This window comes from Talpa occidentalis, unplaced genomic scaffold (genome assembly GCF_014898055.3).
Source record: "Talpa occidentalis isolate TD23 unplaced genomic scaffold, MPIMG_talOcc4v2.1 talOcc4.5, whole genome shotgun sequence".
In the NCBI taxonomy this organism is placed as follows: domain Eukaryota; kingdom Metazoa; phylum Chordata; class Mammalia; order Eulipotyphla; family Talpidae; genus Talpa; species Talpa occidentalis.
Window position 1 is genome coordinate 64040512 of NW_023604861.1, and position 21271 is coordinate 64061782.

The window sequence follows — 21271 nt, forward strand, 5'->3', positions numbered from 1 at the left end:
GGTAATTTTCTGTGCCAATTGCTTGCAATCTGCTGATACATATAATTTATAGCCTAATGTACTTTTTGAGAAATTTTGTCTCTCTTTATGACCAAGAACAAAAAATGAAGGAATATTAGATCTTCAGCCCCACGGTGTGAGTCACAAGGAATCTTCAGCCCCACGCCTTTACCTTCAGCCCCACGGTGTGAGGCCCTTTAGCTTCGCTGCTTGCCAGTGTCTTATCTGCCTGGGGCATCAAGGCCTCCTGCAGCAAGAATTAAATAGCATATGTGAAAAAAGTTAGTTGAACTTTTCAGTAATCATGTTACTGGCAGTAGGATTGCATTCATTATCTTAAAATTATTGTATGGAAATATGGGATAAAGCAAATGAATAGTATGTGATATTGTAATTCCTTCTTATTTGTGTCCTTGAAAACCAGTTTTCTTGGGGAAAAAAGGAGATACAAATAAAAGAAGATACTCAGTGAAAGTCCTGTAGACTAGAATTTGAGTTAGAATTATTAGTATGAACTCATGGGGTATTTTATCTTTAAAAAAAAAAGTGTGTGGGTAGTTAGCAAAGTTGCAACCTCAACATCCAAGCAGCAGCATCACAAAATAGAACTTTGACACTTATATTGGAGATAATGTAGGTGCTATTTTATTGGCATCAAGCAGTTACTGCAACAAGAAAAGCTATACATGATGAAGTCAGTGCCTTGGCATCAGGGAGGTATTTGTGTGTAACAAGAATCCTTCCTTTAGTGACTCCTAAAGATACTCATGCAAACTAGCGTTGAGAGGAAAAGTTAAGTCATTTGGATAAGGAAAGATTCTCTTCTTTCTGCCATCATTTGATCTACCACATTTTTTGCTCATTCTTTGTAGTTCCTTTATTATTTAAAATTTAATATACAAAGTTTCTGATTGCAGAATGGGAATGAATTTCTGTCCTTGAGAGTATAGTAGGAAATGAGCAAGTGTTTTTCTTGACCTTTGAAGATCATTTTATAAACACTAACCTATACCTCCCTGTTATAAGTATGAAGCTAAAGTTGTGCATTAAAGAAAAGCAGCATTGGAGTTGACATTAGGATCAAGGTAGCATAAGCTATTTCCTCCTTTTTCCCCTCTTAAATTCATAATGAATTGATCAGCAATAAATAGGATTAATCTGTTCATTACCTTAGGATGATAGAGAGATACGTACATCTGTGTGATGAAAGATAGATGGAGAGCAATTAATGAAGGTTCTATTCTGGGGGCTATAGAGACAGCAGGACTGCCGCCTAGGCCAAAAGTCTTGGGGAGGGGAGTGTAGAGGCCCACATTCCTTGGTCTAGGTGAATCCCAAAGTGAATCAAGATAATCTGCAAAGACTGGGTCCCCAACAAGGAATTAAACAGAGAAAATGCTCTAGACTACAACCTCCTTGCCCCCACCATAGGATTTGTATAGACACCTTAAAGTGTACTAATAGTTTGTAAGCAGTTGAGTCTCACCTGGGAACCCAAAGAAGGATAATATCAGGGCCGTGCACATGAGCCAGTTCTCCCCCCAGCACATCCACAGCAGTGGCTGGCCCCTTCAGTGACCTTCCCTTCACCATTGGCACTATAAGTTTATTCCCACTCCTAGGTTGCTAGAGGTCCTGTAGCAACCAGTAGTAACCAAAAAAACCAAGTTACCTACTTGGGAAATAAACAATAAATGGGTAATTAGAAGATGCTGACAAATTGTTAGATAAACCAAATGTGCAGACAGCAATGCACCAATAAGCAACTTGAGACTTCAAATAATATGACATAACAAGACAATAACAGCTCTCCAGAAACCAAACTTAAACACATGGAATTCTATCACCTAAGATATGGAGAAGTCAAAGTAGCTATTATGAAGTAACTAAAATAAAAGCAATTCAGTGAGATCAGGAATAAAATTTATTAGCAGAAGGAAAAGATTAAAGCTATAAGTAAGAACTAATAAAAGTTGAGGAGGTACAGAGCTCAATATAAACAGGTACAGAGCTCAATATATAAGATTCAGAATGCTATAAAAGCTGTGGAAACAGTGGGCCTAATGGAGGGATGAATCAGGGAACCTGAAGAAAGGTTCCTAGAATCATTCAGGTAGAAGAAAAATAAGATGTTTAAAAAAAATTGATGTAGATTTCCAGGATCTAGAAGCTAGGTGAAAACTAAATAGGATAAATGTGATGGGAAAAAAATCCATTCCAGGATGTATCACAGCCAAATTTCTAAAAACTAACAAAGAGACAAAATCTTGAAAACAGTGAGAGAATATGCATTACCTGTGGGAGGAAGTATAGAAAAACAGCACACTTGGGCCTCCCCCAGTGGTGCAGCGGTTGAGCGCTGGGTTGCGAAGCTGCCCGCGGCCTCTGCAGCGCTGGTTCGATCCCTGGCTGCTCCCCGGCCACCAGAGGAGGGTCCCACATGGCGCGCAGACCTCTCCTTCCGCCCGCTGCTCCCCTCAGCAGTGTACTTCGGTGCTTCTGCCTGCTCTGCTCCCCGCTCTGGCTCTGGTGAATTCTCTCACCCTCCTGCGCTTCTGACAGTACCCAGTGCTTGTATAAATAAATAAAAATAAATCTTTAAAAAAAAAAAAAAAAAACAGCACATTTTTCATCAGAAATTATGAAGGCATGAAAGTACTGGCACATTTTTCAAGTTGTGAACAAAAGAACTGGCAATTCAGAATCCGATAGCCCATAAAGATTGATCCTCTCACAATTTTAAATTGGCAACTGTTGATTCAGATTGCACACTCTTAGAAGTATGCAAAGCAAAAGCTGAATATATGCATTACTATGGTTTTCTCCTCACGTGTTTCTCATTTTTCAAGGGGGAAAATAATTTTCCCAGTAACTCACCTTGCCAAAGATGTACCCATAAGCAAGAACTCTATCATGATAAAGTAAGAATCTGGCATTTCAATTGAAATAAGTGGAAGACAGGCAAGAAAAAAGGACCATTAAATTGAGGAAAACAGGTGACTATCTCGTCAAATAGAACCTTAAGTTTAAACTATATGTATATGATATATGATCTTGCCATTTGGAACATCATGGATGGAACCAGAGTGGATTATGCTAAGTGAAATAAGTCAAAAAGAGAAAGACAAATACCAGTGGCTGTAGAACTGTGGCTACCAAATAGGGAAGAGCGCAATGGAATGTGGTGAACTATAGGTTCTTTGGTGGTGGGTGTGGTGTAGTAACAACACCTAAAGGGGGGAGATCCTATGCCTTTAAAACACACAGTTGTAAATCAATGTTACCTCAGTAAAAAAGAATAATTAAACAATTTGCAAAAAGTTATGTATAAATGAAATTGTACATGGCCACTGATAGGGTTGGTCACTGATGTTTACCACACCATCAAAAGTCATATGTAACTATTTTGTGTGCTTAATATTTTTTGTAATCCTAAATTTTGTTATCAAAACATTTAAAATTTATATTTGGAAGCAGAAAATGGAATAACTGTTTCTTTCTGAGAGTTCTGCAGATAGTCTAGTGTTTGTTGTTCTTACCATGCCTTAGCCTGTGTAGTTAGAGAGGTGGGTTGACAGATTTTGAGAGCTTGTTTCATGTCTCCTACTTCCGAGAAAAAAAGCCTTGAAGGAACTACACATCATAATTTCCAATAGTAGGAGTGTTAATGAAAAGGAAAATATAAGGTCCTATGGGAGTGTATACTAAGGAATTTTATTTAACCCACTCTTGTGGCCAGGAAAGTTCTCTGTGAAGAGTGATTCTGGTCATTTTTTCAGTTGTCTACCTTTGATTTGGTAAGAAACAGTGTATTGTTTCCTGCAATTGCAAAAGTATCTTACAGGAAAGTTAGAAGATGCAGTCTTCAGAAACTCAGATGCAGTTTTGAATCAGAAATCTTTACTCTGATTTGATAGCATAGTATGTTACCAACTTTAGATTTTTACCACTATGATTATTAAAAATCATATCCTTGGGCCTCCCTGGTGGCGCAGGGGGTTAAGACGCAGCACTATGAAGCTATCCTCAGCCACTGCAGCATGAGTTTGATCCCTGGCCAGGGAGGTAACCCACCTGGCGCAGCAGACCGCTCCTGACTTGCCCACTGCTCCCCTTGGCTGTGTATTTCAGTAGATCTGCCTGTTCTGCCCCTCACTCTTGGCACTGTGAGTCCTCTCACCACCCCACACCCCCACCTCTGGCCCAGTTCTTACATGCATAAATAAATAAAGCTTTTTTTTTTTTTTTGCTTTTTTTTTTTTTTCTTCTTTTTTTTTTTTTTTTTTTTGTGGGACCCTCGCCGGTGGCCAGGGATCGAACTGGTGCTGCAGAGGCTGCGGGCAGCCTCGCAACCCAGTGTTCAGCCGCTGCGCCACAAGGGGAGGCCCAATAAATAAATCTTTAAAAAAAAAAATCCTTGTTTAGTTTTACTTTGGATTTCTCTTATGAAGTTCACCATCTTTTTTTTGTTTGAGATCTTCATATTTCCTTTTCTGTGAAAAGTATTTTTTAATTTTGATTTGTAGGTACTGTTTATTAGAGGAATTAACTCTTAGCTGTACAGTAACCATATGAATATTCTTTTCTAGTTTTTTGTTACTCTTTACTTTTTTGTAGTGTTTTTTTCCCCCAAGCATTTATTTTTATCTATTATGTAATCATATATTTCTTTTTTTTTAAATACTTATGCATACAAGAGCTGGAGTGTAGGCCAGTGGTGCAGTATGTGAGAGGAATCACCAGAGACAGAGTGAGAGCAGAACAGCTGGATCGACTAAATACACTGCTGAGGGGAGCAGTGGGCAAGACAGGAGAGGTCTGCTGTGCGATGTGGGTTAGCTCCCTGGTAAGGGATCTAATTCCTGCTGTAGAGGCTGCCTATAGCTTCGCAGTGCTGAGACTTAACCCCTTGTGCCACCAGGGAGGCCCTGTTTCTGTTTTTTCTTATGGCTTCTAGGTTTATGTTATACTCTGAAAGTACTACTCTAAAATCATATACATTAAAATTTGTTCCTGATTTCCTCTAGTATATACATGGCTTTGCAGGGTTTTTTTTGTTTTTGTTTTTGCATTTAATTCTTTAATTCATCTGGTACTTATCCTGGTCTGTGTTGTGAATCTTAGTGGTATTTTTTTTTCTCCTTGGCTACCCATTTGCCCAACTGCATTTTATGTCTCTCTCTACACTACTTTGAAATCCCATATTTATCATATACTGAATTCCTAGATGCATTGGGGTTCATTTGGGGGCTTTCCATTCTGTTTCACTCATCTGTTTATTCATGAACAAGAGCAATTATTTTAATAAATTGAGGGCATTTATAGTACATTTAAAATACTTTGTTTTAATATTTGGCATAGCTAGTCTTACTTTATTATTCTTCTCTTTCAAAAATTTCCTACTTCTTTAAGTTTTATTTTTCCAGAAATGAACTTTAGAATCTACATAGTTAATAAAAGTATTTTGTTGAGATCACACTAGTGATTTTAGTGATGACTCTTCTGTGTAAAAGAATAAGTCTTTCCATTTGTGTAGATTTTATGAGTGTCTCTGAGAAACATTAAAATGTATGTAGATCTTCCTCAATTCTTATATCTATTCCTAAGAATTTTGTCTTTTTAGGTAGCTTTGTAAATAAACTTTGTCTTTACTTATAACTTCTACATGGTGATTGCATATATTGATATAATGGAAAACTATTGATTTGTGTGTACTTTCATTTTGTGTGTTACCACCACTTGTTTTAATAGTTTTTTAGTTGCTTTTCTTTGACTAGCAAGGAATATAACCATATAATCTGCCAATAGTGGTACATTTGCCTTCTTTTCAATTTTTATGCTACCAGTTTACTTCTTTTATAATTGTGTGGCTTCTTACAGTATTTCCCAGTCATTTTCACAGCATGACATGAAATACTGAAACATTGAAAATAATGGTTTTATGTGTAGTAGTGTAAATGGGAAATGCTTTGTGAGGCAAGAGGGGACCACATCAAGATTTACCTATCCCAGGCTATACCCAGTTGACCTAAGATGGGTTGAGAAGAAGCGCTATACTTCTCTAAAGTAATAAGTGCTTTTTTTAAAAAAAATAATCATTGTAAATTCACATGTATTGTTCCTGGCTTTAGTAGGAATACTTCCATAGTGTTTTCTCATTAAATTGTGCTGCTTTGGGGATTGAAGTAGTTATAGTGTAGTCTATTAAGGAAGTATACTTGTACTCCTGTTTTATCAGAGATTTTTAGTAAAAAATGAAATTTAAGCATTTCTTAATCATTGGTACTGTATGCTAGACTTGGTTTCTGAAAAAAATAATAAGATGAGAGACATGGTACAGAAAAGAACACAATTCCAAATAGACTTAAGATATTATCTACACTATATGTACTAACTCTGTAACCTTAGGCAAGTCATTTAATTATTTTGACCCATAGTTTATTTATCTGTTAAATGGAATTGTAACTGGAAGACTGGCCACCTGTTACCACTGAGTACCAATAAGGTAGAGACAAGAATTGAATCTTTAAAGTGCCCTTTAATCAGACAGCCAGCAATCTGAAGACAGTGGTGGAGGCTTTCTTTTCTAAGGAAACGCCTTAACATTTCATTTCCAGCTGCCTTTTTATAGTGAGTTAGACAAAGAGAGTTCAGCAGTAGGCAGGCTTTCACCGCTGCCAGGAGATTGTGATGTCCAGCTCACAGAGTTCCTTATTGCCCTCCTGGAGACCAGGCCTCAGGCTCATCCCACTGTGCTGAGGCTGGTCTTCAGATAGCTCTGGCTCCCCACACTCCTCCAGACGTGTCCTTGGGCTGGAAAATTCACTCAGAGCAGACAGGCCATAAACAATGTGTGTGTGCAGATTTCTACTGTACCAGCTTAGTGTCTCACCCAATCTATTCCCCCTCCCTAACTCCTATCAGAACTAATGATAACTTGTATGATTGTTACTGTTCTGAGATATGATTTTGAGCTTAGGCAGTCTAGTAGAGGTTGAAGAGCCAGATGTTATGAAGGTGTGATCTGCTGTGCCTAAAGAAGGAATCAAGGCTTTACAAAGGAAGTAGTTTTTAAACTGGGCCATGAAGAATGTATAGGGAAGACACATAGCACATATGAAACTGCTTGATTCATCTATGAAACTGCAGTTTGTTCAGATAATTAGACCATCCCTGTGGGCAAATAACAGAAGAGAGTAGAGAGTTAGCTTATGGATTGCAGAATGCAGACCCTGAAGATTTTGGACTTTGTTCTGAAAGTGACTGGGGGATGTTGAGTCATCATTCATCAGATTTTCTAGTGGTTTAAGAGTGTATTAAATTAATAGTAGGGAGATGCTTTACATTACTGTACTTGAGGAGAACCTGAAATAAGGCAATGAGAGAAATTGGAAATAGTGGACAGATTGGTGACTTAGTAGAATCATCAAGACCTAGATGCCATTGGACTATCTCGATAGAAGGAATAAATAGCAATTCCCAAGGTTTCAGGCGTGAAGGAAATAGCACTCCAAAATTTATAGGGATAGATTCTTGTATTTTTCTGCAGGTAAAAGAAAGAGCTAAAGAAAAACATCAGGATTGTAACCATATTGATACACTTAAAGTTAACAAAAGTCAGAAAAAAATTATTTTTACTTTTTTAGCCTTCTTTCTTTTGATTTATATATATTTTACATCCCTGTTCATTTTTTTTAATTTAAATTTTATTTTTATATTCCCCATACAATTACAACCCCCTTATTTTGACCCCAATCACTGTTCATTTTTAAACAATGTTTGTTTTTTGGTTTTTTTCCCCCCTCAGTTGTATTCCCCATAGAATTTCCCTCACAAATTCATCTGTGCACCATCACCACAGTCCCCAGTGCTCCTCTCTTTCTCCCTCACATTGTGCTCCCTCCCCCTCCCCTGCAGATGTCTCTGGATTATAATTGTCTCTTTGTTTTTGTTTTGTTGTGTTGTGTTTGTATTGTTATTTTTTTATGTTTTGATATGTTTTTTATGTCTTATTTGGTCCCCTTATATTCCTGCTCTAAGTGAAACCATCCGATATTTTTCTTTTTCCTTCTGACTTATTTCACTGAGCATAATTCCTTCTTGCTCCATCCACATTGCTGTGAATGGCGTGTTTATCTTTTTTGATTGCTGAATAATATTCCATTGTGTATATATACCACATCTTCTTGATCCAGTCATCTATTTTTGGGCATTTGCGTTGTTTCCAGGTTTTACCTAATACAAGTAGTGCTGCAATAAACATAGGGGGTACAGGTGTTCTTTTGAATCAATGTTTTTGTGTCCTTTGGGTAGATCCCTAGAAGTGGAATTTCTCAGTCATATGGTAGGTCCATTTTTAGTAGATTGAGGAACCTCCAGACAGCTTTCCATAGTGGCTAGACCAGTTTGCACTCCCACCAGCAATGTAGGAGAGTGCCTTAAAAAAAAAAAATTAAAATAGGATTTCAGTGTTAGTGATAAATAATTTGAATTTTAGTGTTTTCAGAGTTTTTTTAATGTTCTGAATTTGCATTACTGTTTACATTTTAACTAAATTTTATTTTTATGAAAGTACTACTAAGATGAATAGTCAACCTTAAATAAAATAACCTTAAAAAAAGTTTATATACAAGATGCTTAATATATATTTATTCACTATTTTTTCTTCTATTCTAGTTACTCTGTCTGGAAATGGAGAAAACGGTAAGATACTTTTAATCTCAATTTAGTAGAATACAACCAGTACTTTTTGTATAGTGATAATGTTGTGTGTTTTTGTTTTCAAAGAGAAATTTATCTTTAAAGCTTAAGTAATTAGAAGGAGATGTGGTGTTGGGTTTATTCCTATTCATTTTATATATTCTTGTGTTATTTATATAAATTGAAGTAGCTATAATTTTGTAATGAGCTAGTTTCCTAATTTCTTTGATATACTTACATAAATATCTTTGCCATATATTTTTCAGAATGCTTTATAGTAGTTGAAGATTTTTTAGTATAAGTTCTAGGTAGAGTTGAAGAGGGCATTTTACTTTCATGATATATAAATGTTATTGATGGGTCTCAATTAGTAAAAAATTGTACTTTACTACATGTAGACATTTAATAAAATAGACTGTAAATTTGTATTACTAATTGTAAATTTGTATTAATAGTTGTAAATTGTATTACTAATTCATTTTCAAAAGGAATTTAAAGTTTCTGTAATGACTAGTCAAAAAGACAGTGAGTGACTAGAAGGAAAAATCATTGCTCAGAATTTCATCAATAAAAGAACATTTTAAGCCTGTTAAGAGCAAATTTCCAAAATGAATTTTTGATGTATGAAAATCCAGAGGATTCTCGAAACAAGGGACAGAAATTATTAATACATATTCTTAATATTGGAAATAATTAGGCATAATATGGAGTTATTTCCCAAGAATTTCACAGCCAAATGGGGAGTGAAACTAATCAACACATTTTATTGCCCATTAACATGGCGTTCCATAAGTTTTACAGTAACACAACTATTTGTGAACTGTTGCACTGGCATTGAAAATAATGGTAAGGAGTGTACTTTGAAAGAGACTTTAGGGGCCTCCCCTGGTGGCATAGCAGTTGAGCGCTGGGCTGCGAAGCTGCCCGCAGCCTCTGCAGTGTTGGTTCAATCCCCAGCCGCAGGTGAGGGTCCCACATGGCGCGCAGACCTCTCCTGCCGCGCCCATTGCTCCCCTCAGCAGTGTACTTCATCAGTCTGCCTGTTCTGCTCCCCACTCTGGCTCTGGTGAATCCTCTCACCTTCCCGCGCTTCTGACTGTACCCAGTGCTTGTGTAAATAAATAAATAAATCTTTAGGGAAACCAAAAAAAAAAAAAGAAAGAGACTTTAGGAGCTAGAATGTGAGATACTTTGAGCTATGATTATACAGTAGGAGAAGTCATTGAGGCCAGGTTTCCTGCATCCTTCAAGTGTCTGACTAGTACTTCTTTCCTTTTAGGTTAGACCTGAACTATTATAATTATAAAAGAAAATGTTGGGGTTCCAATGAGTTGTTAATTTTTATTATCTTATTTTAAAAGAACATTTTTTAAACCAAAAACATAAGCAAATATAACCTCAGACAAAAAATAGAGTACTTCAAATTGAATACATAATGTTAACTATGTAAAACTTCACTGCATTGTTCTTTATGCAGACCAGTGAAACCTTTATCAGTCCTTAGGCTTGGGAAAAACAAAAATAGGGAAACGCACAAAAAAGAGGCAAATTATAAGAAGAAATGAATGCATATTAGTATTAATAATAGTAAGGAAGAGGAAGAGAAGTAGTAGATTTAATATATGCCACTGTTCTAAGTGTTTGGGATATATGACCTCATTCCCACAGAACAACTAACTTTACTGAACACAATTAAGTGCTTTAATTGATGTCTGAGCAAATTATTTGGGGAATATAGTATGGAGGATAACAAATTCTCAAAGTAATGGAGAAGACTTTTGTAGAAGTAATATTTGATCTCAACTTTAAAAATGAATAGAATTTCAAACTTTTATGCTTATCTATATTTTGTTTTCTTCAATTGATTTGTGCTGTTGCATTCCAAGCTAAAAAAAAAAAATAAAGCTTAAACACCTGGTAGATAGTTTTTCCTTCTTGAGGAAACCAATCCCATTTTTCCCAACTTGAAAAACTATAGAACATAACAAGCTTTATTAGTGTTTAAAAGATGTTTGAAAGTTTGAAGATGTTTGAATGAATGCTAATCCACTTGCTGTTAAATTTTTAATTAACTTTCTGTTAAATCTTCAGCAACTTAATTAAATCAAATTCCATCTCTGACTACAGTCTTTACTTTTAAATCAGGTAATAACTTTTAAATGCTGAAACAGAGTGTTTCTTCATATTTTAATGTTAGTTCATACAGATAAAGGAGTTTATATATTTAATATTTTAAGTGGGTTTTAATTAAATTTTTATTGGATTAAGCCTCCTGATCCTAAATCATATCTAATATTATACCTTTTCCTGTTTTCACCTAGACTCAATGAAATGTTATTTGTTTTTATTTACCAGGAAAGGCCGTTGTTTACCTTGTGGCTTTCCATCTGTTCTTTGTTATGTTTGTATGGTCCTATTGGATGACAATTTTCACATCTCCCGCTTCCCCCTCCAAAGAGGTAAATTCAATGTTAGTAAATTTCCAAATGCTACAACTAATTATGGAATTATTTTCCCTGTGTTATCTTTGTTAAAACTTTATTGCGTAATGCATTTGTTTTGTTTCCATTCATGAAATTGCTCAGTTAACTCTACATTGTGAGTGTGAGTCATAAGCATATTCTCAGATACAACCCACTGACATTTCATAGTAAAAGATTGATAATTGTGCTAATGTTTAACCATACTGATATTTTTCTGCCATGTGTATTTTCTTAAAGACACTTTATATATTACTAGATTAAATAAATTTAAGAGACAGAATAAATTAGGAAAGTAGAGTTTATTTTTAGAAATCCTTTTAACGTTGCTATTTTCTCAGCCCTGAACAAGTATGTTACAGCTAAAGGAAGTGTTTGTGGGAAACAAATTATCTAGGCTATTGTTCATTAACATTAATATAGCTAGTGCTTTTTCTCTTTGGAAGTACCATTTGGAAAATATTATGAGTAAATATTTATGTGGAGTAAGTTTTAAGACCAGTGTGTCTGTGGCCTTGACACAACCAGCTGAATTCACCAAAAGTTCAGTAGAGTTAGATGGTTAAGAATGTATTTTCTAGAGATAACTCACCGAGTTTTATTTTCTCCTTTCACACATAACTTAATAAACTCAATTTCCTTACTGGAAAATGGAGCTAACAATAGTACCTGTCTCTGTAAAGTGTTTGTGAGGATTAGGTAAGGTTGATTCATGTAAAACTTTTAACATAGTAACTGCCATATACTTAGCACTTAAATGTTTGATGATGATAATGATGATAATGATAAATTATATCCCTTCCCTTTAAATTCATTAAAAATTATAGATTATATGTTTAAAAATAATAATTCCCATTTAACTTTTAATAGAATATATATGGAGAATAATACACATATAGTAAATACTTTATAAATTTTCACAAATACAAAACTTTTGAATAATTACCATCAGTTTAAATAAGAGAGCTTTATCAGCATTCTGTCAGCCTCCTCATGCACCCTTCCAGTCAACCACTGCATGAGAAATCCTCTGCTGCCTTTTAATGTCATTGACTGGTTTGGCCTAGCTTTGTACTTCTCATAATGAATTCACACAGTCTGTATGCTTATGTCTAGATTCTTTACATTATATTTGTGAGATTCATCCATGTTGTTGCATATAGTTGTGGATCATCTCTTTTTTTGACATCTAGAAGCATTTATTTTATGCAAAAAACTTAAATATGATTATGTGTACACAAAAGTGTACACATTACTATGCTGAACAATGCCAAGAAACAATATATTGATGCAACAGTTGTCTTCTAAACTAAATAAAAACTGAGCCCAGACTGATAGACAAAAGCAAAACACTTATTTCCCAATAGCACAGTGCTGAAAATTGATAGCAATCCTAAACACCTCCAACTTTAAAGGTCTTTTACGCCTATAATTATGTTGCAGTATTTGGAATTTTAAAGGAGTAAAGACTGTCCAGCATTTGGTTTTATAATGTTTGTCACCAGATTTTTATTATTGATGTAAAAAAAAAAGTCAGTTTTTTTCAGATCATTTCTTATTGTTATTATTTAGTATTCAATTGTTGCATGAACACAATGTATTTATCTGGTCTGCTGGTGATGGGTATGGGCATTTTGGGTGACTTCAGTTTAAAGTTGTTACAAATAGGACTGCTGTAAACACTGTAGTATTCACATACAAGTATATACATACATAAGTAATTCTTCTGGGTGAATGCCCAGGAGTAGAATTGCTGGATCATGTGTTGTGTGTACATTCAGCATTAGTAGATAATGCCACACAGTCTTGCCCATTTTTTTCTATTGGATGTTTTGGTTTTAAGAGTTAATGTAAGCCATTAATCAAACTTAGTGTTTCTTTTCTGCCAACATTTGATAAGTCAACTCTTAAAGTTATTTTACAAACTGCCATTCATATCTAAGTTGAAAGGAGGCTTAATTGTATTTAATCAATTGGTAATAGTAATGAAAAACATAGTACAAAACATAGTACATAGTACATATTAAATAGTTCTCACTACAGGAAATAAAAAAATAAGGAAAACATTTGTTAATACTTTTGAGAAGTAGTGTAGTAAAGACTTTAAAAACTCAGAATCTGGTGCCAGTTTGCCCAGATATTACTCATCCTTTGTCCCTTACTAGCTGTAAAACATTGGAGACTTTCTTTAGCTATGCGTACCTCACTTCTCTCCTCTGTAAAATAAGGATAAGAGCAGAATATACCTAGTAGGATTATTGTAGGAATTGAATAAATTAATATATATGATTAGTAGTATTTATTAATAGTATTTATTAATAAATAGTAGTATTTATTAATAGTATGTAGTTTATAATGTAATGGTGTTTAGAAGACTTCACACATAATATGCCATCTAAATAGTATTTTTTTTTCTTTTTTCATTGTTCTGGCGGTTTTTTAATCTATTTAGTATTCAGCCTAGGTCTTAAGCCTTTATACTACTCACTTCATCCTTCATGCTTCTATTTCCTTTGGGTTCAACTTACTGCCTAAGCCTGAACCTGGTGGCCCTGCTATGGCATGTTCTACTTTCCATGTCATAGAATTTATCACTGGTTTTTTTGGTATGCATCACCTTATTGTCAGTTTTTTGAAGGCAGAGATGATTTCTATCATGTTCTCCACTATATCCTTGTGCCTACTATCTAGCACATAGTAGGTGTTCAACTTATTTTGTATGAATTTAATATTAAATCATTGAGGACTGGCTAAACTAAGCTGCACTGATGACCTAGAACAGGTATTTACATGATCTTACTGTGTGCTAAGAAAGGTCTCCATAAGTAATTACAAAGCTGAGAGACAGGTTCACATATAAATGCATTACAAGCACTCTATAAGCTCAGAGGTTACAGCAACACTTGGGAATTAAATATAGAGGAATTGACTGTCTAAAAAGCAAAACTGTACAAATATAAATATGTGTATTTTTTATTTCAGTTAGAATACTTACTGAGCAGCTATTGTTTGTCAGACTGTGCTAGGCTCTGGGAATAAACAGAAGAACAGACAGACAGCCTTCCATTTTAAAAGGAAAGACAGATGATGAACAAGTAAATAAACAAATAAAATAATTATAAATTGTGATAAAATTAGAAAACTTTAGAACATGCTGATGTGTGGTAGAACATAACAGAGTAGAAAGATACTTTACACAGTATGACCATAGAAATTTCTGAGGAAGTGTCATTTAATTTGAGACTTTTATAATTATCTCTTTCACCAAAGTATCTGCTTGTTGAAGGAAGAATTCTGTTATTTGTAGCTATGTCCCTATTGCCTAGAATTTGATGTTGTAAATGACTGAATAAATGATGAGGAGAAGGCAGCATTTGAAGGGCAAATAGGCATCTTACATAACTAAGCATTACCTCCCACAAAACAAAATAGTCTCATCACTTCTCTGCCAGCTTTACAGAGATAGCTACAAGATAAAATTAAGTTCATTTGTTTGGCCTTCATGAACTAACATCTTGTAGCTTCATCTCCATTCTTCTTTCTGAAACTCTGTATCAAGTAAGTTATTTCCCTGAATATATTTTAATATTTCCACATTGTTATACTTTCCATGTGCCCTCCATTTGCAAAGATAATCTTTATCTCTGTCTTCCTGGAAGATTCCTGTTTCTCTTCCAAAACCCAGCTTAGGTACCACTTGTTGCAAATAACATTCACTAACAGCTTTTTTCATATTTTGTAATAAACTGTTAATGTTATGTTTATTTGTAACTCAATTCTTTGTTTACATAGTTAACATTCCTACAATCCAATGGGAATGTACTTTTGAAGGAAAGGGCTATATTTTTACTCTTGGATCCCTGGTACCCAGTACATGCCAAGCTTTTGATTGATACTTAATATATGTTTAAATTGAACCATCTGAACACTGAATTTAAGATAATGGCATTTCATAGTTTGAATTCTGTTTGGTAGGGGTTTTTTTTGTTCTTTGTATTTTTTTTGTGGGACCCTTGCTGGTGGCCTGGGATCGAGCAGCCTCTCAACCCAGCACTCAACCGCTACGACACTAGGGGAGGCACTGTTTGATAGTTTTTAATAAAAAATAGTCTAGTAATTTCAAAAATCTCATCCATTTAAAATTTTGTTTTATTTCATTCTTCACATAAAAATTCTGGTATCACTTGATAGTTCCATTTGGTTTATGCTTTTCAAAATTTATAACCTTAGTTCTTAAAGAAATGAAGGAAATTAAGGTCTGGGATACTATGGGACACTAGTCATAGACCAAACCGAGAAATATGTTCAGATTTTACAAAGAAACTGTAAACTTTGATTGGAACATCTCCTATCCAAATATACATTTAACATCATACCATCTGATTTTTAAATTCAACTATGAATAATTCAGAGATGTTTCATGTCAGAAAAGAATTTTCTAACAAGTTACATTTCTCGAAAAATAGAATAGGCCATCTTGCAAAGTATGAAAATATTTTTAATACCTGAAAGTAATCAAGAGGGGTTGGTCTAAGAAACATCTGAAGATTCCTGTTTGATGGAAGTTAAATAAGTGGCCTCTAGAGTGTCAGCTATAAGATTGTGTGAAAATTTTCTGACTTCTTTATGTCCTATTCATCTGACTGTGTTACTTCTAGTCCCTTATAAGTAACTTGGGGTTTCTTGTGCCATCAAGATTTAATAGTAGGAGGCAGGCTAGGTAATTAAATAGATATTTCTATTTCCTAAACCATGGTCTTTTGGTCAGATTAGACTAGCAATCTGTAAAAAGAAAGAAAATTTATTTTACTTTAGCAAAATAGAGGGAAATATAATAGAGTAAAACTCAGAATACATGAATTTTAATTTTAGTTCTGCCAATAAATTATACAGTCTTGGCTAATTCCTGAGCCTCCTTAAGGCAGAACTCTTTCTCCTATACCATACTGTTGCCTTGTTTGTAACAGAATAGGGTACATTACAAGCTAATATTGTTATTGATAATGAGATATAAAGAGTATGGGCAGTGGTGTTGCAGATAGACCAAAATACTTAAATATAAAAAAGGTAAAATTCCAGTCATGATTCCTAAGACCTTTTCAAGTAAAACCCTATAAAAGGTAAAAAATGAGAAACAGTATTATTAAAGTATAAAACATGACTAAGTTTCAAATGATTTTTCATTCTAAAAAATGTTCTGTGAATAAAGACCCAAAGAAACTTAAAGTTTCTGGTTATATGGTTATATGAAATAGATGAATAAAACTGAATGTCCTTATAATACTGCGGTAACACAAGAAAAAGAGTAACTTTCCTTTGTAGGGAAAATACTATGTAAAGAAATGAACTAGCATGAATTCTCACATCCTGGAAATAAAAATTTAAAACTGGAATTTAAAAGCAGAAACATAAAGGAATCTCCTTGTGAATAGGTGACCATATTTGCTTTGACAATCCTTAATAATTCTGGAGAAAGTATTCCCACTGGTTAGCTTTTTAAATGTTGAATCAAAGTAATAGAATAATTTGTTGACCTCATTCTGACATTTGGCCAGAAAATAGGAGGAACCCCATGCCTGTGATTTAGGCAAGTGTGTCTTTGGATAGCCTTCCAAAAATTAAAAATTTATTGACAGCCGGCGAGGGTCCCACATGGTGCAGCAGACCTCTCCTGTCATCTCTGTTGCTCCCCTCAGCAGTGTATTTCGTCAGTCTGCCTGTTCTGTTCCTCGCTTAGTCTCTGGCAAATCCTCTCACCCTCTCGCTTATCTGGCCTGTACCCTGGTTCTTGTGTAAAATGAATAAATCTTTAAAAAAAAAATTTCTTGACACTAACTTTCAATCTCCTTTGATATGTCAAAGGTATATAGTTTTGTTAAAATGTAGTTGATACAGCTTCTTAAATTTGAAGGCAAATTTTGCATTCATAGAATGCAATAATGTTCTAGATAAAACTTTTTTTTCTGATTGTGATAGTAGTCGTAGGATTAAAAAAGAACTAATAGTTATTTCTTTTTTATAGTTCTACTTGTCAAATTCTGAAAAGGAACGTTACGAAAAGGAATTCAGCCAAGAAAGACAACAAGAAATTTTGAGAAGAGCAGCAAGAGACTTACCTATCTATACTACGTCGGCTTCAAGGAGTAAGGAAAACAAATCTTATATCTCCCAAGGAATTTTTAGAATATGATCATTTCTGCCAAGATATGTTTGATTTAGTGGATATTGTAATTTCCATAAATAATGTCTGCAGGAGCAAAATTTTCCTGTTTCCTATATTTTCTGTGATACTGCAAATACAGATAAACTTTTTTTTTTTTATAGAGGCATGTTTTATTTATTTGTTTGTTTGTTTGTTTATACATGCACTGGGTACAGTCAGAAGCGCGGGAGGGTGAGAGAATTCACCAGAGCCAGAGCGGGGAGCAGAGCAGGCAGAAGGACCGAAGTACAATGCTGAGGGGAGCAGCGGGCGGCAGGAGAGGTCTGCACGCCATGTGGGACCCTCCTCCAGTGGCCGGGGAGCAGCCGGGGATCGAACCGGCGCCACAGAGGCCGCGGGCAGCTTCGCAACCCAGCGCTCAACCGCTGCACCACCGGGGAGGCCCTGAATCACTTAAACTTTACAATAACCATATTAGATAGATACTGTTGTCTCTAATTTATAGATGAAGAAAAGGAGACATGGAGCAAATACAATAATTTATTCAACATCATACAGGTATTCTCTGAAAAAATAAGGATTTAAGTCTAGGTTTTCTGGCCCCAGAACCCACTATGCTTGTCAGCTCTAATGGCAAATCACAAGCTCTACCTTTGTGTAGTTATACACAGGTTTTGACTTAGAAAAATTTAAAGGTTGTACAAGATTTTAGAAGGAATATTTGACCAGCTTAAGTTTTTTTGCATTTAATCCATCCTTTTGCATAACTAATCTATTACCATATAGAATAAAAAAGTAAATTCCAGGGCCTCCCCTGGTGGCGCAACGGTTGAGCGCTGGGCTGCGAAGCTACCTGCAGTCTCTGCAGCTCAGGTTCAATCCCCGGCCGCAGGCAAGGGTCCCACATGGCACGACAGACCTCTCCTTCCCTGCCTGCTGCTCCCTTCAGCAGTGTATTTCGTCAGTCTGCCTATTCTGCTCCCCGCTCTGGCTCTGGTGAATTCTCTCACCCTCCCGTGCTTCTGACTGTACCCAGTGCAAGTATAAATAAATAAATAAATATTTTTTTTTTTATAAAAAAGTAAATTCCAGGTCAAATCGGAGGTTTTACATTACTGATATAGTGAGAGTCATTAACTTTCTCATCCCTACTTTGCTCACTTTACAATGAAGATAATATCTATATCTCTGGGTTAGTGGAAGTATTTAATTAGAATGAGATACATACTTAGTATAGGTCTCAGAATATAATAATAAAATACCAGTAAATGATAGTTAATTTTAAGTAATCTTTTTTATATTCAATTATGAAAAGTCTAGTTTACAATAATGATTAATAGTTCTGTTAATTATATAAATTAAATGTTTTAACCCAAAGTCCAAGATTTCAGAGAATTTATGAACTCCTGAGATTATATGCAAAATTTTGGGTACAGGGAATTTTGGAAATAGCCTATTCACAGCAAAATGATCTAATTTTCGGAGTAGTACATGTGTCCAAAAGAGATAAGAGCCACTTAATGCAAAGTGGCTGCATGTAAAGCTTTGCCCCTTTCCATTATTATAAAGGCTTTCCTCTTATCTTAATAATAACTTTCATCTGTTGAATTATGCTAAGCACTTACTGGTGCCAGTTTAATCCTTAGAACAGCTCTGAGATAAGTGCTCACCTCATCTCTATTTTAGAGATAATGAGGCACAACCAAGTCCCAAAGCCCCCAAGTAGCAAGGTCTAGGGTTCTCATACTTTATCTCTGATTACAGCAGAGTACCTACTCTTGAATACCATCCTGTACTGCATTTGTGTTGCTTAGAATTCAAAATTTTGAGTGTTTGGGGAAAGTGGTGATCATTCTTTTTTATTACTATAGAAGTAATACCCATTAATTTTTAAAAAAAACAAAATTAAAAAGAAACTTCATTGACCAAGATTAGTACGCACAATGGAGCTGCCTTCACGGAGTTTGGCAACAACTGGGCAACAGTGATGAATTCCTTTTTGTGCTCTTTTGAGCCATACGGACACATGATTATCTATTCAGGAAACACAATGAGCCCTTCTAAACCTTCTCCCCTCCACTATCTAGATCCAGCCAGTGTTTTTCTAGCTTTGTCCCAACTATTTCCTTATGTCAGCTCTGTGCTAAAACATCCTGTCCTCCTCCACGTTTGTGTGTATGTGTGTGTGTGTGTGTGTTTGTGTCTTTTCCTCTGTTTAGAATAATTGCTTCTTCCTTTCTAAATAGATGTTAAAGTTTTAACTCAATATTCACCTATCTTCATCCCCTTTCCATTTATTTTAACAAGAGTAGTCTTTATAAAGTCTGCTCTGAAAACTTCTCAAATTAATATCTTAGAGATATCTGGGGAGAGATATCTCACAGTGATTTCTCACAGAATCACTGCCTTGTAGCTATTTGTATTCATCTCACCTCTTCAACACCCTCTGTTAGAAATTTCTCTCTTGATCCTTAACACCATATCTCACCAAATAGACACTCAAAGATATTTGTTGAATGAATCTGTTCCTAGCTATATTCTCTATAATGGCTGCTTATATACTTTTAATCTTCCTAGTTTCTCCTTCCCCACTATTTTTCCCATCACAGAATCTGATTTTATGTTTCATCAGAGATAACTGTATCGTCATAATGAGAGTAACTGCTTTATTGAGGATCTACTATATTCCAAGAAATACATTTTTAATCTGTATAATAATCTTAACACTTGTTATTATTTGCATTTACAGAAGAAAAAAATGAAACTTATAGAGTGTAGGTTAGGTCACAATTTAGTGAGAATTAAAATGGAACCTAAATGATGATAGTCCTTGCTGCTTCTGGACATGTGTTGCCAGTGCTTCTTTACAAACTCTGACTTTTACTTACTACATTTCTTTTTTCTTCCTATATGCATTCTTGTCCTTTCTTTTGTTTAGAGATTGCTGACCTTTTCTTCAACCCCAGTTTCTCTTAAAAATCTTGCTTCTTCACTCAAATTCCAAACAACTTTTTCCCTCTGTTACCAGGTATACGTCAAAATATATTTCTTCTTAAAAACAAAAATAAAAATTTGATTCTGATGCTGTATTAAGTACCATTCTAATTTCTCTTCCCTTGGATTATAAATCCTCTTCTTCCCAGATAATTCCAGACAATAGGCTTCCATTCTCCCTAACCAACTTCAGTGATTTTTTTGTCATTTTGACTTCGTAAAAACTTTCCTGCTTGTACTTGTCAATTCTAATTCTGTTTTTTTGCATCCTTGACTAGGTATTTATTTTTAAAAATTATTCCTTCTTTAAAATTATAAATCTCAATTCCGCAAAGGTGCCTTGCCCCCAGTTCTCTCCATACTGTTCCTTTAACTGTTGTTTTAAAATCATGGAATTCTGATACTGCAGTATTGTGATCATTACTGATAGTGTTTTAAGCAGTTTGTTTTCAGGAATAAGTTACTTTTTTATTAACATTAATTAGAATAAATGCAAGGATGCTGTCATGCCAGTACTCACTTGTATTCCAAACTTTTTCTTGTGTGTCAGGCTAAAGGATGTAATTGCAGCTACACACACAAAGATTATATGACCTGCAATCTGGCTGCAGCATCATTCCTGTTGTTTCAGGAAAAAGAAGCTCCAAACCTCTCCCCACAAAGCTCAGTAGTTATTACTAAGACTTTGTAACTCATCTTGGCATGGCCTTTCAAGTCAGCATCACTGGCTCTCACTGGAACTCCACACTTGTATTTCCAGCTTCAAGGGATAGCTGTGCTTGAATTACCTACTAACCAAACCTTCAAACTCAAAAAAAAAAAAAAAAAAAAACCTGGATTTATTCATTTAAAATGTAATTCCATGGAAACAGGAAGCGTGTCTGTCTTAATCACCTTTATATCTTAATATTCTCAGGAACAAGTAGAATTTGTC

General features: G+C 35.0%; 1 protein-coding gene across 4 annotated transcripts in view; it reads left to right on the top strand.

The window, feature by feature from the left end:
* The window catches only part of ZDHHC20 (zinc finger DHHC-type palmitoyltransferase 20), a 76570-nt gene that overhangs the window by 18202 nt on the left and 37097 nt on the right, over positions 1–21271 (top strand). For 3 of the 4 annotated variants that reach the window (XM_037527345.2, XM_037527343.2, XM_037527344.2), the window contains exons 2-4: positions 8677–8703; positions 11056–11159; positions 17203–17323. In XM_037527345.2, coding sequence (XP_037383242.1) covers positions 8677–8703; positions 11056–11159; positions 17203–17323 — 252 coding nt within the window. Of the gene's footprint in view, positions 1–2951; positions 2997–8676; positions 8704–11055; positions 11160–17202; positions 17324–21271 lie in introns of those variants that run through there. The other variant, XM_037527346.2, reaches the window with a different exon arrangement.